The sequence below is a fragment of the Theobroma cacao genome, chromosome 9, assembly GCF_053813885.1.
Source record: "Theobroma cacao isolate CCN51 chromosome 9, ASM5381388v1, whole genome shotgun sequence".
Classification (NCBI taxonomy): Eukaryota; Viridiplantae; Streptophyta; class Magnoliopsida; order Malvales; family Malvaceae; genus Theobroma; species Theobroma cacao.
This window is the reverse complement of record NC_142647.1, coordinates 44127978-44147554: the sequence shown is the minus strand read 5'-3', so window position 1 is coordinate 44147554 and position 19577 is coordinate 44127978. Positions and strand designations below refer to the sequence as shown.

Sequence of the window (19577 nt, the reverse complement as noted above, 5' to 3'; positions counted from 1 at the left end):
GATGAACACCTTACACCTCCACAACCTTAATTTCCATGTAGCTCGAAAACTTCTTTCAATGCTTTCCAACATACCCTTGGGCTTAAGTTCCTCACGTATGTTGTGAAGAGTCCCATTCTCCAACTACCATACTGAGCTGTTCCAGCCCCCTCTCGTGATCACAAGCTGTGTTTTTCTAGCGCCACTCTAGAGCCTCCCCAACCTCTCAGGTTAATTCCGCTTTATCTTCTTTTTTGATTAAGTAAAATATATTCGTATATCCAATGATTGAATGGGGATACTTACACCTTTATATCATTCATTTAGATGTTCAAGAGAATCATCCATCTTTAGTTTCAACATTGTAACTTCTAAGAGAATCAAATTAATTTCTGTCATGGTTATTTGATTTCCCCTTAAATTATATAAGTAATTCATTAATCAAATGTTACATACCCTTATGCACTCGGCAATCCACCACATAAGAAGATCACACATGTAGTTTAAGACTATAGAGTCAGATATAAAATCTCAATCTATTATATTAATTATTGATGAAAAATATTAATTGTCTAGACTCTTTTTTTTTAATTATTTGTCTCACAAGATGTGATAATTTTTTTTATAGGGAAGGGAAATTCAAACTGATACTTTTTTAAGTAAGGAGATTACGTACTAATCAATAAATCAAATGTTCAGATATTGTGATAAAAACTTATTGATTGAACTTTAAACTTTTATTTATATATAATTAAGTATGTTGACTTATTCATAAATTGATAAATTTTAATTTTCTTTTAATTTAGGATTTGATACATGTTCTTTCATAAAAAAAAAAAAAAAAACTAATAATAAATCACCGGATTTTGGAGCTTAGATATCCTCGGTGATATTCGTCTCAATTAATTAGGCAGTTTTCACTATAGTGACAAGTACCCTCTTGTAAGTAACCTTTGCTGTAACAATGGCAGCACTTTGGCAATGAGTAGCCCTTTTTAATTCACCTTTGGTGACTACTTGAATGTACTCATTTATCACTAGTTAAAGTATATACCTCGTTGATTTGTTTGATTTTTTTTTATTACAATTGGCAATTAAGTTTTTTTTCAAAATGTTAAAAATTGAATTGTAGGATTTGATTTGAATTTTATGGGTAGATATTGGATCAAAGCAGACTGTGCACATGAATAAAAGATGGATGGATCTTATTTAGCAAGTAAAAGATGATCCTAGTTTTCCTCCTTAATTATCTGCTCTCCTTTTACCACCTTAACTTATTTCCCTTGTTCCCTTTGCCGAGTCTTCTCCTCTCTTCCTCCCCATTCTTCTTAACCAATGTCTGACGGCTCCTCTTCTTCCTCTTCCTCTTCCTCCTCCTCCAACACCGATTCCCCCACAGCCACCGCTGCCCCAAACATCACCATCGCCCCGACCGGTGTCACCACCTCAGAAACACCACCACCACCATCTTCCCAAACACAATCATCCATCCGGTCGCTTTCCTCCATCATTTCCTCCGTCCCTTCCTCTCTCTCTTCCTCCCCAAACCCTTCCTTTTCGCTCCTACACGACTCTACCATCTCCTCCCAAATCTCCTCCCTCCTACGCCACCCTGACTCTGGCTCGGGCGATAACAACCTATGTCGCTGGCTCTATGACACCTTCCATACAACGGACCCTGAACTCCAACTCGTAGTCCTTCGTTTCATTCCCATCATCGCCGGAGTCTACCTCTCCCGCATCTCTCGACGTAAAGCCCTGGCTGGTTTCGAGGCTATTTTATTAGCCCTTTACGCACATGAAACTACTGCTCGTGGAGACCAACCGATGACCGTTCATGTTCCGGATTTGTCACAACCTAGCATTTATCATGAAGCCAAACCGTCTATCGAAAACAAAGCAACCGAGCTAAACCTGGCGGTCACATCTTCCACTTTGGAGCCTCATGGGACAATGCGGTCGACAAGGAGAGCCAGGATAGTTGGGGTCGCATTAGAATTGTATTATAGCAAGATATCTCAAATGCCAGTGACTTCCAAGATTGAGTTTTGTGAGTTTTGCGAGATTTGGGCAGGTCAAGACAGGGAGAATTTCAAAGATGGTGAAGAAGATCATGGTGAGAATAATGGTAGCAATGAGATGCATAAGGTAAAGAAGAAAGAAGGAAGGATTCCCTTGCCATGGGAACTATTGCAGCCTACTTTGAGGATCTTGGGGCATTGCCTTTTGGGTCCTCACGGTAGTAAGGATCTATTTGATGCGGCTTCTTCAGCAATAAACAGTTTGTATACGAGGTCTTTGCATGACATTGATGCTAAGGCAATTTTGGCAACTAGTAGTCTTCTTCGACTTGAGAAAATGGCTTTGGATCCAAAGGCTAATATTGATTACAGTGAAATAGAAATGGCAAATGTTATATCTTTGTAAAATCAAAGTCATAGATTATTTCATTTACTTTTTTGGGATAACTTTAAATTTCAAATTTTCCAATGAATTTAATCTCAATCTCTCCCTTTCTTCTCAATTTCTCAACATATATAATTTTTTGTTTCTATTATTTATTATTTGCTTAAAAGACTTGCCCAAGAAATTATGTAATGGTTATCTGTGAGCTGCAGGCTTTGATCTAACTGCTCATGTTATCTCATAGACGAGTATCATAAAGCCGCACCAGAATATTTGAGTATGTATCCGTTGATTGAACAAAAAAACTGGATTTGAAACGCCAGATTTATAATCGAAAAGGAGAAGTATTGTACGTAGAGTCAAGAATTTTTACGTTGCTGCTGATGAAATTTAGAGGTTCATAATCCATCGACCAAATTTGTATTTGGTAAATTTTCTTTTTCTTTTTCTTTCTCAGTAACCAATTCAATAGAATTCGAGAGGTTTAAAGTCTTTCATTTCTTAGCTTATGTTTCCCTCAAACACTCTAACCAAACCTGCTAAGCTTTGCAGTTATATTTTTGCTAGAAATGGAATTAACCAACGGTGAGAAAGAGAGAGATTTGGGAGATCTGAACGAATCATCGGAAAGATTCTGTAGTAGTGGAATCTTCATAGTTATGGGATAGAAAAGAAAAAGAAAATCATTTTTAGGTAATCAAAAGTCGTACCATTTTGTTTGACGAATTTATAAGCGTAATCAAATATTTTCTTTTGCTTATGAGTTATCTTTTATTTTTTTGAAATTAGTGCTATACCTTTATACCTTAAACAAAATCCAATATACAGATCGACCCGGCCCCCATGAACTGTTGTCTGTCCCCAGCAAGTCTAACACATAGGGTCGGCACCACCCTCTCATCCAGACCTGCTGGTACCAGACAACACAGATTACAAACTCCTTAAAAAAACATAGACATCCCAATCAAACGGTAGGTCAGGAAAACCCAGCAAACCTTCCCTTGACAACAAAAAATCAAAATTAAACATATGCGCACTATACAGAGGGGGAACCAGCTATACATTTTCAGTTTCCTAAGGGAGCGGTTCATAGTCATGGTTAATCCAAATAAAATCAAGTGGCCTCAGTGCTCGTCTTTTTGAAAGACTATCAGCTTCACTGTTAGTTGATCTGGGTATATGTCTGATCTTCCCCCTTGTAAGCAGACTGAGCAGGTTAGTTATCAGCATGAAAAGTTGTCTCATTCTCCAGGGGACTTCATGGGAATTTAGGATCCATTTGACCACATTAGCAGAATCAGATTCAATCTCAAAATTACAGCCTTTCCAAGTTGACACAGAAAAAATGACAACAGCTTTTTTCACAGCCAAAGCTTCGACCATATTGGAATCAATTACCCCCACATCTTTAGAAAAGAGAGCAAGAATAGACCCTCTAGAGTTTCTAAGGATTACCCCAATGCCAGCATTGCCTGGGTTACCGCGTGACTCTTCCTCCGGTCTTGCCCAATCCATAAGTCTCCCTACTCTACCGTGAGCTGAGGGAGTCCTAGCTTCATTAGGCGACCTCGTAATTGTAAAGGATAACGGCACTTGAATAGGAGATAGAATAATTAGTATTTAAATTTTAAATAAATCTTACCTTCTAATCTAGTTGTTTGAACATTTTAAATATCTCTTTATCTTGTAATCCGATAGAGGTCTATAAATATAATACTTCTATTGTACAAATTAATATAGAAAAATACAACTGATATTATTATTATCTTTTATGGTATCAGAGCGTTTAAAGGCTTTAACAAGCACGTTCTATTATGGCCAACAGCTTTAAAACTTTGTCACTTACTCCTACTCTCAATGATTCAAATTCCTTGATATCCATAAATGCAACTGTTAATTCTCTGTTATTTGGATACGTTCTCATGGGGTTTCTTGATAGTTCAAAACCTTGTCCACCATCAACAATCACTAAAGATAACAAAGAGGAGCCAAATTCTGCCTTTCTTTATTGGTCACGGCAGGATCAATTATTGCTTCATGCCATTGTTGCTTCAGTTTCAGAGCCCTTTATTCGCCTCATGGCCTCATCCAAAACTTCTTCTGAGACTTGGCAGAAGCTTTCACGGCTTTATGCTAACAGTTCTCGATCCAGAGTAATGACGTTGAAAGATAAGCTTCGTGTTCCAAGGGACAATAAATCTGTTGTAGAATATATGCAAAATCCCCAAACTATGGCAAATGAACTTGCGTTAATTGGGTCATTGGTATCTAATGATGATCTTGTGCTCCATGTTTTGAATGGTGTAGGCCCCGAGTATTGCGAAATTTCTGCTGCTGTCCGAGCTCGTGAAACCACTATTTCTTTTGAAGAACTTTATGATAAGCTTGTTGAATACGAAGATTATCTTAAGCGAAAGGAAAATCGTTCTGCCCTCATCACTGGAAATGCTGCATCTCGTTCTTATAATTCAAATCAAGGAGGACGCACTAACTTTAATAATCGCTCTTAACAAGGACAAAATAATTACAACAAAGGTAACATCAAAGCTTCATTCAAGAATCAACCTCCACATCATCAGACAAGTAACTATTCAAACTACTATAAGCGAAACAACAATTCTTGACAGCAACAATCATTTCGCTTATCGCAGAAACAATGACGTCCCTTCAATCACTTTTTCTGCCAATTTGTACTCAACCTAGCCATGTTGCTAAAGAGTGTCCTCAATTTCGGGCCTTACACTCACAAGATCCTATAATGGCAAATTTCACTGCTGCTCCTCAAACTCAGTCATCCAACTGGTTAGTTGACACAGGTGCATCCCACCATGTTACAAGTGACCTGAGTAATCATTCAATCCAGTCAATCTATGATGGTACTGATCAAATTGTTATTAGAGATGGTTCAGGTTTGCCAATTACTCACACTGGAATCACCACTTTATGCATTTCATCGAGAACCTTTTCTCTTTCCAATATTTTGCATGTTCCATCAATTCATAAAAGCCTACTTTCTATTTCTAAATTTTGTAAAACTAACAACACCTCCATTGAATTTTTTCCTCATTGTTTTCTTGTAAAGGATTTACGCACGAGAGCAACACTCTTCAAAGGCCTGAACAAGCATGGGGTATATGAATGGCCACAATCAACTGCAATCTCTACGTCTGTGCAGCAGCCCATGGTTCAGATTAGTGTTAAACTTCTCAAGTAAATTGGTACAATCGCTTAGGACATCCATCTGTTCGCATCTTAGATTTTTAACTTAAATGATGTTCTCCACCTTTTGACAGCAAGTTACCTAAATCCTCTATCTGTCATTCCTGTGTTTGTAATAAGAGCCATAGGCTCCTTCTTAATGATTCGTCTTTGACTGGTAAAAGGCCTCTTGAATTAATTTATTTTGATGTTTGGGGACCAGCCCCAATGCTTTCATATGATTGTTTTCGATACTTTGTAATTTCTGTTGATCGCTTCACTTGTTATACATGGTTATTTCCTATGCAATGCAAGTCTCATTTGTCTACTGTGTTCCTTAAATTCAAATATGTTATTGAAAAAAATCTTTACATTTTAATTGTGTTTATTTATACAGATGGAGGGGGTGAATATAAAAAATTACTTCCAGACTTCCACACCTTTGGTATATCACATCTTCAAACTCTTTCTCACACCCCACAACATAATGGAATAACTGAGAGAAAACATCATCATACTGTTGAGACAAAGCTTACACTTCTTCATCAAGCTTTCATGCCTTTATCATTTTGGACTTTTGCCTTTAAAACTGTTGTATATTTAATTTAATCGCTTGCCTACTCTAGTATTGAATTCAGTTTCTCCTTTTCAAGCTTTATTTGGCAAATTACCTAATTACAATAAGCTTCACACCTTTGGTTGCTTATGTTATCCTTGCATACGTCCTAATTTTTTTTTTTGAAAGATTAGAGTTTCATTGCAAAGAAGGGTGGAATAATCCCCTTCAAAATACATCAGTAAAGAACCAGTGATTTGTGGGTTATACCTAGGCACAAAAAGCAGGTATATTCCCCAAATCTTACTCATAGCTACCCACAAGAATTTGCTATACAAAAATTTGACAGCCATACACTTCCCATGACTGACACATGCACAATCCTACCTATACACAACACATCAAGTCATGGCAGTAGAACAAAATAGAACCCGACCCTTCTAACCCTTAAAAACCACAAAAACTTTAACAGACAATCAAGAAGAACAAAAATCATCAATTCAAGAGCATAACATCAGCCACCCGGTGACTGCTGCAAATGTCAGCAACACTTCTTTTGCAAATCTTCTCGAAAGCTTCTTTCATCAGGTTTGGGCACTAAAAGCAAGTAATCCCCTAGTCATCCTCACAACTACCCATAACAACTTACTGAACAAAAATCAGACAACTATACACTCCCATAAAACTGAGACCTGCACATTCCTGCCTAAACAAAACTCATTAATTCATGGCAGCATAGATCAATAGGAGACGACTCTCCTACCCTTAGACAACCACAAAATCTTTACAAACAATCTAGAAGCACAAAAGAACCTCAAGAAATATCATAACCTTTAGCCTCCTGATCACAGATTGCAAGACATTGAATGCTTCACTAGCAAAAGTTTTCCTCACCAATTCCTAGAATCTGCATGAGGTCCCGCTGCCTATTAACCACCTCTTTTACCAACCTGTCAGCAACTTGGTTGCCTTCTCTTCGTGTGTGAATAATTTCCCATCTACTAACCTTCGCCTTTAGCTTCTTAATTTGTAAAACCAATTTTCTTAATTCCATGGGGCCGTTTGAGGTTGGTTTGTCCAGTTAACCGCATTCACTGAGTCACTTTCAACCACCAAGGATATTTGTTTCCTCCACTCAGTGGCTGAGAAAATCAAGAACGCTTCTCTAATAGCTAGAAATTCTGCTGTATTCGCATCACTGACCCCAATCAATTTAGAGAAAATAACTTTGATCTCACCTTGGCAATTCCGAAGTACACCCCCAATACTTGCTTCCCCTAGTGACCCTCTAGCAGCCCCATCAACATTGAACTTCATCCATCCATGTTCTGGTTTCTTCCATTCAATGCTTACTCTTGTTTTTTTCTTGTCCTTCTTAGTGACCTGCACCTTGGGTTGACAGAATAAGCTCAGCACATTAAGATGTTCCTCAGGCCATTTAGCAGCAGCCCAACTTGCAACTCTTAGTTTCACTAGATCAAAAATCTGCTCAGGATCCCAGCTTTTTCCTTTAAAAGTGAGCTCATTTCTACTTAGCCAAATAGTCCAAGAAATTGTAAAAAACCCCATCTGCCAAATTCTCATATCACTATTTCTAACATAAGCTTCGTTCCATGCCTCTAAAGTAACTTTAATGTTATTAGGAGTGATCCATGTGTAGTTCCAATAGTTGCACCATTTTGTCCAAACTTCCCAAACTTTAAAACAAGTCATGAACAAATGCTCAACCGTTTTGACACTTCCACTGCACAAGCTACATATTACAGAATCATGACTAATTAGTCCTCTCCTCAGTAGCTCTCATTTTACAGCCACCCTACCTTGAACCATTTGCCACACGAAGGCCTCCTCTCTTTGTGGAGCCATGTTGACCCAGATCTGACTCCAAATTCCTTCTTGCTTGCCTTTTTTATCGATGGCCTGCTCACAAAAAGATCTAACAGTGTACTTCCCATTGCTATTACCCTTCCAAACAATTTCATCCTTTAGTTGTTGATTAAGATTGTAGCTTTCAATTGTGTTTTTGAATTCTTTCCATTACTCTTCTTCCCATCCAAAAAGTTGTCACCTTAGAAAGACATCCCACCTCCACTCATTACCAGCCCATTCACCAAATTCAACCACTCTCCCTTCTTTATTTTCTGCTAGAGCATAGATTATAAGGAACATATTTTTCAAGACACCACCCTCCACCCACTCATCAGTCCAAAATAGCACATTACATCCATTTCCAATGACCATCCCTATATTAGAATTAACTTGCAGAAAAAAAATGTTAGTCGAGGAAAGGGGTGAGATAATATTCTTCCATAGTATGGAAGCATTACGGCTGCTCTTCCCTCTTGGAATCAAGCTCAAGTGATCACCATCCTCTTTTTCCACCCAAACCTTTGGCCATAGACTTTCCTTTTCTTGTCCGAACCTCCAAATCCATTTCGTTAAAAGGGTAGAATTTCTGATGTCCATACTAACCATTTCAATCCCTCCACACTCTTTATAATTACACACTTTATTCCACTCCACATAATGTATTTTCTTTTTATTTTCCGCACCACACCACAAAAACCTCATTTGAATTTTTTTTAATTCCATTCTTACCCCTATTGCCATTTGGAACACTAACATGTAAAAAACAGGGAGACTAGACAAGACATACCTTAACAAGGTTATCCGGCCCCCTAGAAACAACAGCTTGGTCTTCCATCCAGCCAGTCTTGATTTGAACTTATCGATAACTGGTCTCCATACCGCGATGGAATTATGTCTTGCCTCAAGTGGCATCCCAAGGTAAGTCGTTGGAAGGCTGTCCAGCTTACATGCAATTTTACCAGCCCATTTCCTCAACTGGTTTTCCACAACACCAACTCTTAATAGATAGCTTTTATTAAAATTAATTTTCATTTCTGAGGTAAGTTGAAAGCACCTAAGGACCCTTTTTAAATTAATAATGCTCTCACGGCGAGGATCACAAAATACCATAGTGTCGTCGGTGTATTGGAGATCCGCGATGCTAAGCTTATCATTCCCGACTTTAATCCCCTTAAACAACCCTTTAGTTACAGCTTTCTCCATCATAGCACTAAAAGCTTCTCCCACAATGTTGAACAAGAAGGGAGATAGAAGGCACCCTTGCCTTAAGCTTTTTTTCATCTTAAGCTGCCTCGTAAGTGTTCCATTAACCAAAACTAAAATCGAAGCTGTGGTAATACACTGCATTATCCATTTCCTCCATCGGCCTCGAAAACCCATTTTCCTCATAATTAAGTTCAAAAAATCCCACCGGACATTATCGTTAACCTTTTCATAATCCACTTTCATAATCACACCCCCACTTTTTCTTTTTTTCAGCAAATTCACCATTTCATTTGCCACTAACACACAATCAATCAGCTGTATTCCCTTGATAAAAGCAAATTGGTTCTCACCAATGACATCACCAATGACTTGCTTCAATCGGTTAGCAATGAGCTTTGCTAAAATTTTGTAGCAACTACCGACTAAGTTAATTGGCCTAAACTCCCCTAACTCCACCGGATTTGCCACTTTTGGAATTAATGTGATAAATGAAGTATTAATCCCTTTATCAATAAACCTCCCACTTGGTAAAATTCCTCAAAGTACTTCATCACTTCCCCTATAATGATTGTCCATTGCTTCTTAAAGAAATCCATGTTAAAACCATCCGGCCTCTGTGCCTTATTCCCTTCGCACCCTTTGATTGTATCCCACACTTTCTCCTCTATAAAAGGTCTCTTCAGCCACTCAGCTATTTCAACTGTCAGTTACTTGAAATTATGTTTAAAGTTAGAAACCGAATCCCCTTCAACCTCAGCAAAGTGTTTCTACAGACAAAATGCAACCAAAGTTGAAAGAGTGTGTCTTTGTTGGGTATTCTTTACATCAAAGTGTTTATCTTTGCTATGATCCTGTCTCTTATAAAACCTATGTATCTCACCATGTTATTTTTTATGAAAGTAGGTTTCCATATAAGCACTTGGATAATACTCTCTCATTTCTCTCATGTGTCCAACCTTCCACTATCAGTTCATGGATATCCATCACTACATCTCCTCCCAAATTCTCTGTGCCATGTACAAGTTCAAACACTAATCTTTATGTCTATCAGTTCCATATTTATGTTCCACTATCAACCATACAAATATTTGCTGCTTCACCAATAATACCAAGAGACACAAAGGTATCCTTGACCAGAAGCTTGCCACGGACAAGTTGCAAAACAAAAATTTCGACCTTATGAGGAGCAATGCCGAAGCTAATGAGTTATCTTTCTCTTCATTTTTTTTTAGTTATGGGTTATCTTCTAAAATATTATATAAAATTAAAATTTTAAAATGTATGTTTCCAAAATTTTGAAATTCAAAACTTACTCATGTTATTATTAAGAAGTAGGTAAACTCCATACAAGCTTCTTGTGGTTTAACTTTTCTCATATGACATTTGCCATTTTTTTTCCTAATTAGCACATTGTGATACTTTTTTTCTTATGAATCTAAATCCTTTGCCCCCAATCCGTGCCCCATTTTGTGCCCCTTTTTTGACAAAATAACACGTGTCTATCTTTTTAATTACTAATTAATACATGTTTAGCTTTAATCTTTTTTATCTCTTATTTCCTCTTTTCTTCCTCTATCAGCAGATGGTTCATAAAATGGTGATCTTCTGCTTGTTTGCTCCGACAAAAAAAAACATGAACTTGTCTTTTCCTACCTTCATCGATGCAAGATAAGATTTTCTTTTGTTGTGAAACAAATTACAAAAATCCAAATTTTGCTCTCAGAATAACAAAAGAAGGGATCGGATTTTATTGTGAGACCAATAAAAAAGAAGGAAAATAAAGAAAGGGTAAAACCCAAATTCTGCTTTCAGTAAAACAAAGAAAGGGATCAAATTTTGTTAAAAGATCAATAAAAAAAAAAAAAGAGGCAAAACCCAAATTCTGCTCTCAGGCTTAGTGATCCCTTTCTCTTTCCACTTTCTCTTTTATTCTGCTGCTTATAAATCCTAAATAAATAAATTCTTTCTTCTCTCCTATCCTAATTCTCCACACCTATCTCTTCCAAACAGTTTTATTTTCAGTTCATGAATCTCAAATTGGGTGGTCGTAAGAGAGATTAGCAGGGAGAGATGATGATATAATTGCCTACTATTGTCGGTTTAATTCGCAGATCCAATTGATACCCAATTGTATCTTTTATTGCAATATCAACTAGTAAATTTTTTGCAATATCAACTAGTAAATTTTTTGCAAAAAGGCATTATCTTCTTACTGATATGGAGGAACAATTGTTTTGTGAGAGAAAATAGGAAATGTGAGAAAAAAAAAAAAGAGATAAAAAGATTAAATCCAAACATGTATTAATTAGTAATTAAAAAAATAAACACGTTTCACTTTGCCAAAGAAGGGCACAGATTAAGGGCAGAGAATTTGGATTCTTCTGCTCAATTAGTATCTTATGAATAACTTCCCACAAAGGGTCAAATTATTAATTTTCTCCAATAAAATTGCCAAAATATCTTGAATTAAAAATTAACTTAATTTTCACTTTTAAAGATATTTTTTTAATTATATTAGGTAAATTTAACATCCTAACCCATTCATAAACAAAATTTTATTTGTAAAGTGTTAATGGAGAAAACAAAGATATTCATAAGGAATTAATTAGAAAAAAACCACAATATGTCCTTCGATAAGAATTTAAAATCACAAGAGGTGTAGGTAAAATTTACCTTTAAAAATGTTATAAGTTTATGTTTTTGTTGAAAGAAATGGTCAAAATTGAGTTTCTTTTAAAAAAAAGTAAATAAAGAATAAATATAATAGAACAGAGAGAGTGATAACTTTATAATACATAAAAAAGAAAAAATTTTAAAGAAAAATTCAGCTTGTGACAATGGCATTGGTTAATTGAAAGATTGGATTTAACATATTGAATGGGTAATAGAGCGCTAGAGCCATAAAGGTGTTTGCCAAGAACAATGGTACAGCCTTCAAGAAATAAATGTCATAACAAACTCCTTCAAGTTATTGGTAACTTACGTACTAGACACAGTCTCTCTCTCAAAAAAATATATAATAATAATAATACTTGACACAGAATATCTGAACAATGCAGTATATAAATAATGGAGGAAACTAAGTTCAACTATGGCAAAAGAATTTAAATCCCAAAAAGTGTGGGCAGAAAGGCAATTGCCAAGGCAACAAGGGAAGCTAGACCAGAGACTGCAATGTTTGAAGCTCCACTGTTGTTTCCACTTGAAGGGCTGGCAGCTAATCCTTGCGGGGCAAAACCTGGCCATTTTCAATTCGTTTTCCAAAGTGATTAGTTAAATATTAAAAATACATAAGTAGTTAATTTTAAACCATATTTAGTTATCAATCTAGACAGATAGAATTCAAGATAGCCATGACTAACTCCAACTTAGATCAAAATTAATCTTGGATGAACTAGGAATTTGACAAACTAAAGGTAAACTTTATTTCTATTATTATTCAGGATATATATATATATGTTCCATTTGTTAAGTCCTATTCTGTGCTGAGTTTAAACTGTAATGTCGCACTGAGTCTGTAACAGTAATGATTGCAGACTTAATTCGACATTTGGATAATCTTCTTTAATATATTCTATTTCAAAATACATCTAACCAAATCCAATAACTTTACCTTTACCATTTGAAAATCCAGATGCTGCTCCATTTCAATATTGAAAATATACTTTCTTTCTTGCATTAGAGATCAAACATATACATTAATCTTGTTTAATTTTGCTAAGATTAGCCAATTTTGTTGTAAAGCAACTTAGAAATTAGAACTTGAAAAAAAAATTAATTACCCGGTGACATAGATCCTCCATTTCCGGTTGGACTTTCAGCTGGGGCGCCAGTGATGACTGTAGAACGAAACGAAAGTAATGTTATAGTTAAACAGGGAATGGTATGTGCTACGATATATATCTAACAAAATTAAATATTTAAATGTCAATTTAAAGTAACATATAATTGGATTAAACCCACGTAAGACTTAAAACTTCCATCTCTTCCTTATCATCCAGATAATATCACATTGACGAGTAATTATGTAGTTGAAAATGATAATGGAAAGTAAAAATGATTTTTTTAAAAATAAAAAAATTGAAGGAGACATTAATTTAAGGTAACTAAAAATATGTAAATAAAAGAATATTTATGGAATGAAGAGATTACTACAATACTGGAAAAAATATAAATGGCAAAAAAAAAATAATATAAAAAACTTTGGTGACAAACGGAGTGATTCTGTTGAAGGGTTTGGTGTATCCAAATCTTAAAGGCCAATAACTGAGCACGTGATTCATTTATTTATATTTCAAATTTATAATAAAAAGGACAGTGCACGTGAATTCGGTGAGAGCAAACCCAGAATCCTTGAATGGCCATAAATGAGCGGCAAAGAAGTAGGCAAAACCCCAAATCCCCGATCAGGCAAAGCTGGCGTCTCGCCTTCCCATGTGCTCAGTCAGTGCTGTTTAAACATATTTCTGGTTTGGTGTTTAAAAATAATAATTCTTTCCTCTTTTTTCTCACTTCGATTTTGCCTTTTCCTTGGGTACAAACAATTAAACAATTGATTTCATTTGACAATAGATTAATTACTTATAATAATGATAGACATGTATATCTGTTTTAATTCAACCAGTAGGAACGAAATTTGACTTTTTGGACTTGAGTAATGAGCTTTCAATTAAGCTGCCCACATCTATACTGTTGTAGCTAGTCTAGGTCTAATAAATGAGGAGTAGCTATACGTTTATAAGCAAGGAACCCAGACGCAAAATTAAAGTGAAGAAGCCAAAAAAATGGTTGAGTGGAAGGTGTTAAATAAATAAGGCCCCTAAAGTGTGGATACAATTTGGACCCAAAATGAATGATGAGAGAGTGGAAGATGCAGAAACAACGTGCATTTGCTGCCAACGTTAGGATTGGTTGTGGAGAGTTATGATATGGGCTATATATGGTCACAGGTGTGGTACCAATCCAGACAGATGCATACTAAATTCCCTCAGAAAAATACCGTATTTCCCTAGGATTTTCTTTTTGGTAATTTTCGCTGTACCTTTCACATATTTCATAATTCGGATCTAAATCTAGAAGGTGGTTTTGCCAAATAATGACTAGATGTTGTTTTGCCATACTAAAAGTTGAGATCTATATTAACTACACAATGCATAGCCCACCCATGTGCAATGTCCATAATGTGTTGTTTTTATTACTTTGGCTTAATACAGCAAATGAAGGAGGAGGGGTACTAAAAAAGAGTAACAAGAATCGGCAAAAACAAAGAAGAAAGAGCTTTTAAGTTCTTGCTCAACAAAAGAATAATTAACATCATCAATATCTAAAACATTGGAGAAATAAATGAGACCTTATATGAAAATTTTACACAGAAAAGGTAATATATGTGTAGCCTCGTGAACAAAGCAGAGAAGAATCCCAATTCAACCACTTGTTTTGTTTTTTTTTTTTTTATAGTTGGATAATTAATTATTCAAACCTTTGTTTGTATTTTAGCCTCGCGACAACAAATTTACTTAGACCAACTTGTTGTATATTTTCTATCGTATAATTGATAAGATTTTCCCAAATAAAAGGTACTGAATTGCAAAAGAAATTAAGGAATTAGCTCATTAAAGGGCAAAAGAAATTACCTGAGCAAAGACTAACAGGAGGAGTAGAAACTTTGCAGACAGTGGGAAGATTCAGAGCCCTGTTCATGTCAATGTTGAACCCATAGCTAGAAGTGGCATTCTTATCCAGCAGATAACACAAACATTGGGGAGTGCTTTCTACAAGCCCCGCCAGCTCTGGGCAGCAAGGCTTTTCAGGCTTTGTTAAATTGCTACCAGCCTCCACGTACGTCAAGCAGTCCGACAAGCTCAACAAGTTGGTGAAACAGTCCGGGCCCGGTGCCTCAGCGGTTGGCTCAGGTGCCGGCGCCTGTGCCATGGTGCCGCTGCAGAACGTCAGTACAAAGATGGTGGCAACAACGGCGGCAACGATCTGCTTAGCTGCCATTTTTGTGGGTCAAGGGTGAAGGCTAATCAAGAGTAGGAAATAAAACAAGGAAGATTGACAAAAGATTGTTAACGGTGAGAGAGAGAGAGAGAGAGGTGGGTGTTGGTGGTTATATGGAGGGTATAGCTAGAGTGGGAAACAGAGAGAAAGAAACCCCAGGCAATGGTTAGCCGAGATCAATAAATGTATTGTAACTACCAGCCAAGTTTTTTCGGGGCTTTGCTCAACATTTTCTCTCACCGCCCTAGAGTCCAAAGGGGAAGGCATTTTCTAGTCCAATACTAATTACTAATATTTAATTAATGTATTGTCCAAAGCAAGCAGGAACTTGTGCTACAAAGAGGAACAGACTGCCAAAAAAAGCTGACCAAGGAAGGCAAACCATAATATTATAGGAACTAATCTAATTTGCTGAAATGTCACTTTATATTTGATTTTCTAGGATAATGTATCATGATTATAGAAGAACCATATAATCTTGTAAAATCACAATGAAATACTGTTATGAATAATGAACATTTCATTTTATTGTATATTAATGATTTATCACATGAATTTGCAATAACATAATTCTCTAGTACCATCAAAGTAGGAGCCAAGGTAGGGAATTTATGTGACATATACGCATGTGTTTGATTTTACAAATTTGATAATATCGTTTGACAACCTTCTTAGCAATATGTTTTTTTATGCCTTTAATAACATTTTGAATAAAAAAGAATTTATTAAAATTGGCATATACTAACAAAGACAACACGTTCACAATATGGCAGATCGCTATGAGTACAAATTAATACCACTCATGGTCAAAACTCATTAATTAATTTAACAAAAAATCTGAAAAATCAATTTAATTACCATTTTTTTTTTTTGTCGTTAAGGCGGGGGTTGGGGCGGATGAGGCGAGCTTGGATTGAGGTCGGCTAGAGAGGTGAGGGATGGGTCATAAAAAACAGCTAGTGATGAATTTAGAAACACTGAAAATGACGTCAAAATCTCAAAGATGAATATGACAAACAAAAAAGGCGGAAGACCAAAAACTAGACTTTTTTCTTGTGGTTATGGATCAACCAAAATGATTTTGGCTTCATGCCTTGCTGACTTCCTTTTTGATTACTCATTAAGTTTTACAAATAATTTCAAAGCTAAGTTTTGTCTCGATATAACATTTTATCCCGCATCAAATTAATTAATTTTTTGATTTCAAAAAATTAGAGATCTGATCCACATATCTGTAGATCTTTGTTTTTATTAATACGCATACAAATGTGTTAAAAAATTAATTTTTCTGATATTATAATGAAAAAAAAAATCAAATTTAGTTATAAATTCTTGTTAAAGTGATGGATAGGTGGCCTCCAAATGACAAATGTCGAGTTCAAGTTTTTTTTTTTTTTTCTCAAAAACGAAAATCAGACATTTATTGAGAAGGTGTCATATATCATAATTAGCATTAAGCTTGTGCACATGTAATAGGTCCTCATCAACAAGAGATGGATGGATATTGAATCAATAAATAAGGAATCCATCTAAGATAAATGTTAAGTTGAAAAGATGAGCCCTAACAAGTGTATCATAATAAATTCAAATCTTCACTGATGTGGGACTTTCATAAGCAAATTCAAATCCTAATATAGGAATTGCACATATGAATAGAGTAAAATGTTATGAATTTCACATCAATAAGATATGAGGTGTGTTTTAGGATAATAAGTAAAAGACTTATTTCAAATATATTTTTTAGATTGAAAACATGAACTTGTGACATACAGCTTGAGCACAACTCAATAAATGCTAACTACAAAAGCAACTTATTAATGTGTAACTTATAGCATTGAATGAAGGTAAAAAATACAAAATCGAAGTGCTGATCAGGAGAACCCAGAACTCAAAATTGTGATTGCTATTTAAAATTAGGGTTAATATGTATCAATTCCACCAATGACTATGAGGTAAAACCGAAAGCTTATTGCAGAAACAAACTGTAAATATATGATATGAATAATATCCAAACCTTAAAGCATCAACAGCAAGAACTGATCATTCACTTTCCGTGAAGAGAGACTTTATTATCTGTCAATGTCTGATATTCTTGCCTAATTCTCTTAAAGGTAACTAAAATTCCTAACTTTTTTCTTCAAATGATTGCCTTAATTTACAAATAAAAGCATGAGAAATTAAATAATAGAGTAAGGTTAAACGCACTTTTCTTTTCTGTAACGTGGGGAAACTTAATAGTGGACTTTACATGGAAAGAGCCAATAAATAGCCAAAGGCAAATGTTTGTGGAAACTGTGTTTTACAACCTGTCAATTCCCTCCACAATTGATTACTTGATAAGACTACCCAATCATTAATGAACATCACAAGAAGAGGTTATATGTTCCCTCTTGTACTTTTTATAATAATATTCTATTTCCGTTTTCTAATGAGAAAACTTCTATACGAAATTCGCACTTTCCTCCTTTTCCAATCCAAAAAATTCTTGTAAAAATAGTGAGGAAGAGGAAAAAGAAAGAAACCAAAAAGGGTCTATCTATGGGGTCCCTAAGGACTGATATTTGTCGGCGTTGTGGGATATATGATTATAATTCATGGGAGTTGGAAGTTGATGGGTTTGAAATTTTTTTTTTTTGGACGCAGATGGGTTTGAAATTTGAACAAAGGCAAAATGCATTTATGATGTATATCGGATTAGGAAGGTCTTACCTAACTTTGTTAACAAGCCATAAGCTATCACATCCACAATATCAAATGTTGAGCTGTTATTGTATGGTTCTTGTCCTCTAAGACTATGAGGAATATATTGCCAATGTGGGTGTGAGTAGGAGGCTAAATCGACAATTCTTCCTAACCCTATTCTAAGTTATAGTAGTCATCAAGTATGGAGTTTGGCAGGCCGAGGAGCTAAAATAATTCACACTTGTCAAATTAAAGAACCCAGCCAAATAGTTTGATACTTGTATACACATGTTGGGTAAAGATCAAAGCAGACGACAACTCAAACTAGTTTGAGGAGTGATACATTGTCTTTAAAGATAATTTTCGTTCCTTCAGAGTCTGAAATTCAATGCAAAAGGATTAAAGCGATTATCCTCAGGATTCAATAGATTCTTTTTGATTAGTTTGCATAAACTATCAAAGATATGGAAGCAATAGAAAATAAAGAAGAAAGATCCCAACAAGGCTAAGTAGAGAAGAAAGCAGAGAAAAGGAAGCAGTGAGAACTGTGGTGTGTTGAGAATGAACGTGAATGTTGGTATTTATAGAGAATAACGACAAAGACATTATAAAAAATATTCTGAAAGATATTTTAACATTACTAAAAAATCAAAGACCACATCTTTATAACGTTATCAGAATCAAACAGTTAAAGAAATATCACTTAGGCTTAACCCGCATATACATTTGTGCACAGGGGGGAATTCACATTTTCTTAGGGCTTGGCTTGATCTCGTATGTGCGCGAGCCCACTTTCTTTTCTTACTTACAACAAGCATACAATGAGTTTGCTTAAATAAAGCATTAACATATTTTGTACCTAGGCAATATGAGATAGAAACCTTATGAAATATCACTATATTTTCAATAATACCCCACATATTTCATAAGCTTTCATAATAGGAAGTTTTTGCTAGGTCTAATCTCACTCGAATGTAATACATCGAGACTGATGCTTTTTGAGTTATGAACTAGGCTTAGAAATAATAAAATATAAATGACAGAATTTTAGTGAAGTTTATAACTTATATGAACAAAAAATTCTTTATGTGAAATATTATTTTCATCAATCACATTACACCCCCACAATTTTTGTTGTTCAACACAATTTTGTGCAAATAGGCCATGTTCATGCTTGGTTATTTATAAGTGCTTCAGAGAATTTGCCACAATTCTCGTAAGAGCGCCCACTCCACACTTACATAGGTGATTCTATCAAGTGTATACTGCAATTTAATAAACTATCCATAAGGAATATGGAATTCATTAAGAGTTTAACTCAACCTCTCTTTCATTACAATATTTGCACTATTTACACATTATGGGAGAAACAATAATTTTAATAGTACATCAATTTATCAACAAATAACTTCTTATTACCCATATGAACCTAATTTATAGGATTGTCACTTATATAGGTTGGGTTGCCATTATTGTTGATTTTTCTCAATTGTCTTAAGTCTCATTCCCTTCGATGTATCATTAATTAATTTTCTTCTCACGGGTTTAGTTAAAGGATCAACCAAATCAGTTCTAACTTCACATAAATAATGGACATTATTTCATCTCCAAACAGCTATTTTACCACATCATGTCTTAAATGAATGTGTCTATTCATACTATTGAAAGTTTTATTCTTTAC

At 35.3% G+C, this 19577-nt stretch overlaps 3 protein-coding genes across 3 annotated transcripts; 1 reads left to right on the top strand and 2 right to left on the bottom strand.

Annotated features, from left to right (window-relative positions):
- The first annotated feature begins 1314 nt into the window (after positions 1-1314).
- Positions 1315-2406, top strand: LOC18590121 (hyccin). Its single transcript, XM_018127453.2, has one exon. The coding sequence runs from the start codon at positions 1315-1317 to the stop codon at positions 2404-2406; it is 1092 nt and encodes a 363-aa protein (XP_017982942.1).
- Positions 2407-3459: 1053 nt separating this feature from the next.
- LOC148761007 (uncharacterized) lies at positions 3460-3900 on the bottom strand. Its single transcript, XM_088809727.1, has one exon. It carries the CDS (start codon positions 3898-3900, stop codon positions 3460-3462), a length of 441 nt encoding a protein of 146 aa, XP_088665853.1.
- An 8178-nt stretch (positions 3901-12078) lies between these two features.
- LOC18590119 (non-specific lipid transfer protein GPI-anchored 12-like) lies at positions 12079-15486 on the bottom strand. The gene is made up of 3 exons (XM_007015460.3): positions 14848-15486; positions 12997-13053; positions 12079-12452 (listed from the first exon to the last, which is right to left on the bottom strand). Exons 1-3 carry the CDS (start codon positions 15212-15214, stop codon positions 12319-12321), a joined length of 558 nt encoding a protein of 185 aa, XP_007015522.3. The 5' UTR covers positions 15215-15486; the 3' UTR covers positions 12079-12318.
- Between the last annotated feature and the right edge of the window lie 4091 nt (positions 15487-19577).

Excerpts from the sequence above, each read along its gene's own strand:
- LOC18590121 (XM_018127453.2), top strand. The coding sequence starts at position 1,315 with ATGTCTGACGGCTCCTCTTCTTCCTCTTCCTCTTCCTCCTCCTCCAAC.
- LOC18590119 (XM_007015460.3), bottom strand. The coding sequence starts at position 15,214 with ATGGCAGCTAAGCAGATCGTTGCCGCCGTTGTTGCCACCATCTTTGTA. Across the intron at positions 13,054-14,847 it reads TCCTGTTAGTCTTTGCTCAG|TCATCACTGGCGCCCCAGCT; the intron begins GTAATTTCTTTT and ends TTCGTTCTACAG. Across the intron at positions 12,453-12,996 it reads TGGAGGATCTATGTCACCGG|GTTTTGCCCCGCAAGGATTA; the intron begins GTAATTAATTTT and ends GAAAATGGCCAG.
- LOC148761007 (XM_088809727.1), bottom strand. The coding sequence starts at position 3,900 with ATGGATTGGGCAAGACCGGAGGAAGAGTCACGCGGTAACCCAGGCAAT.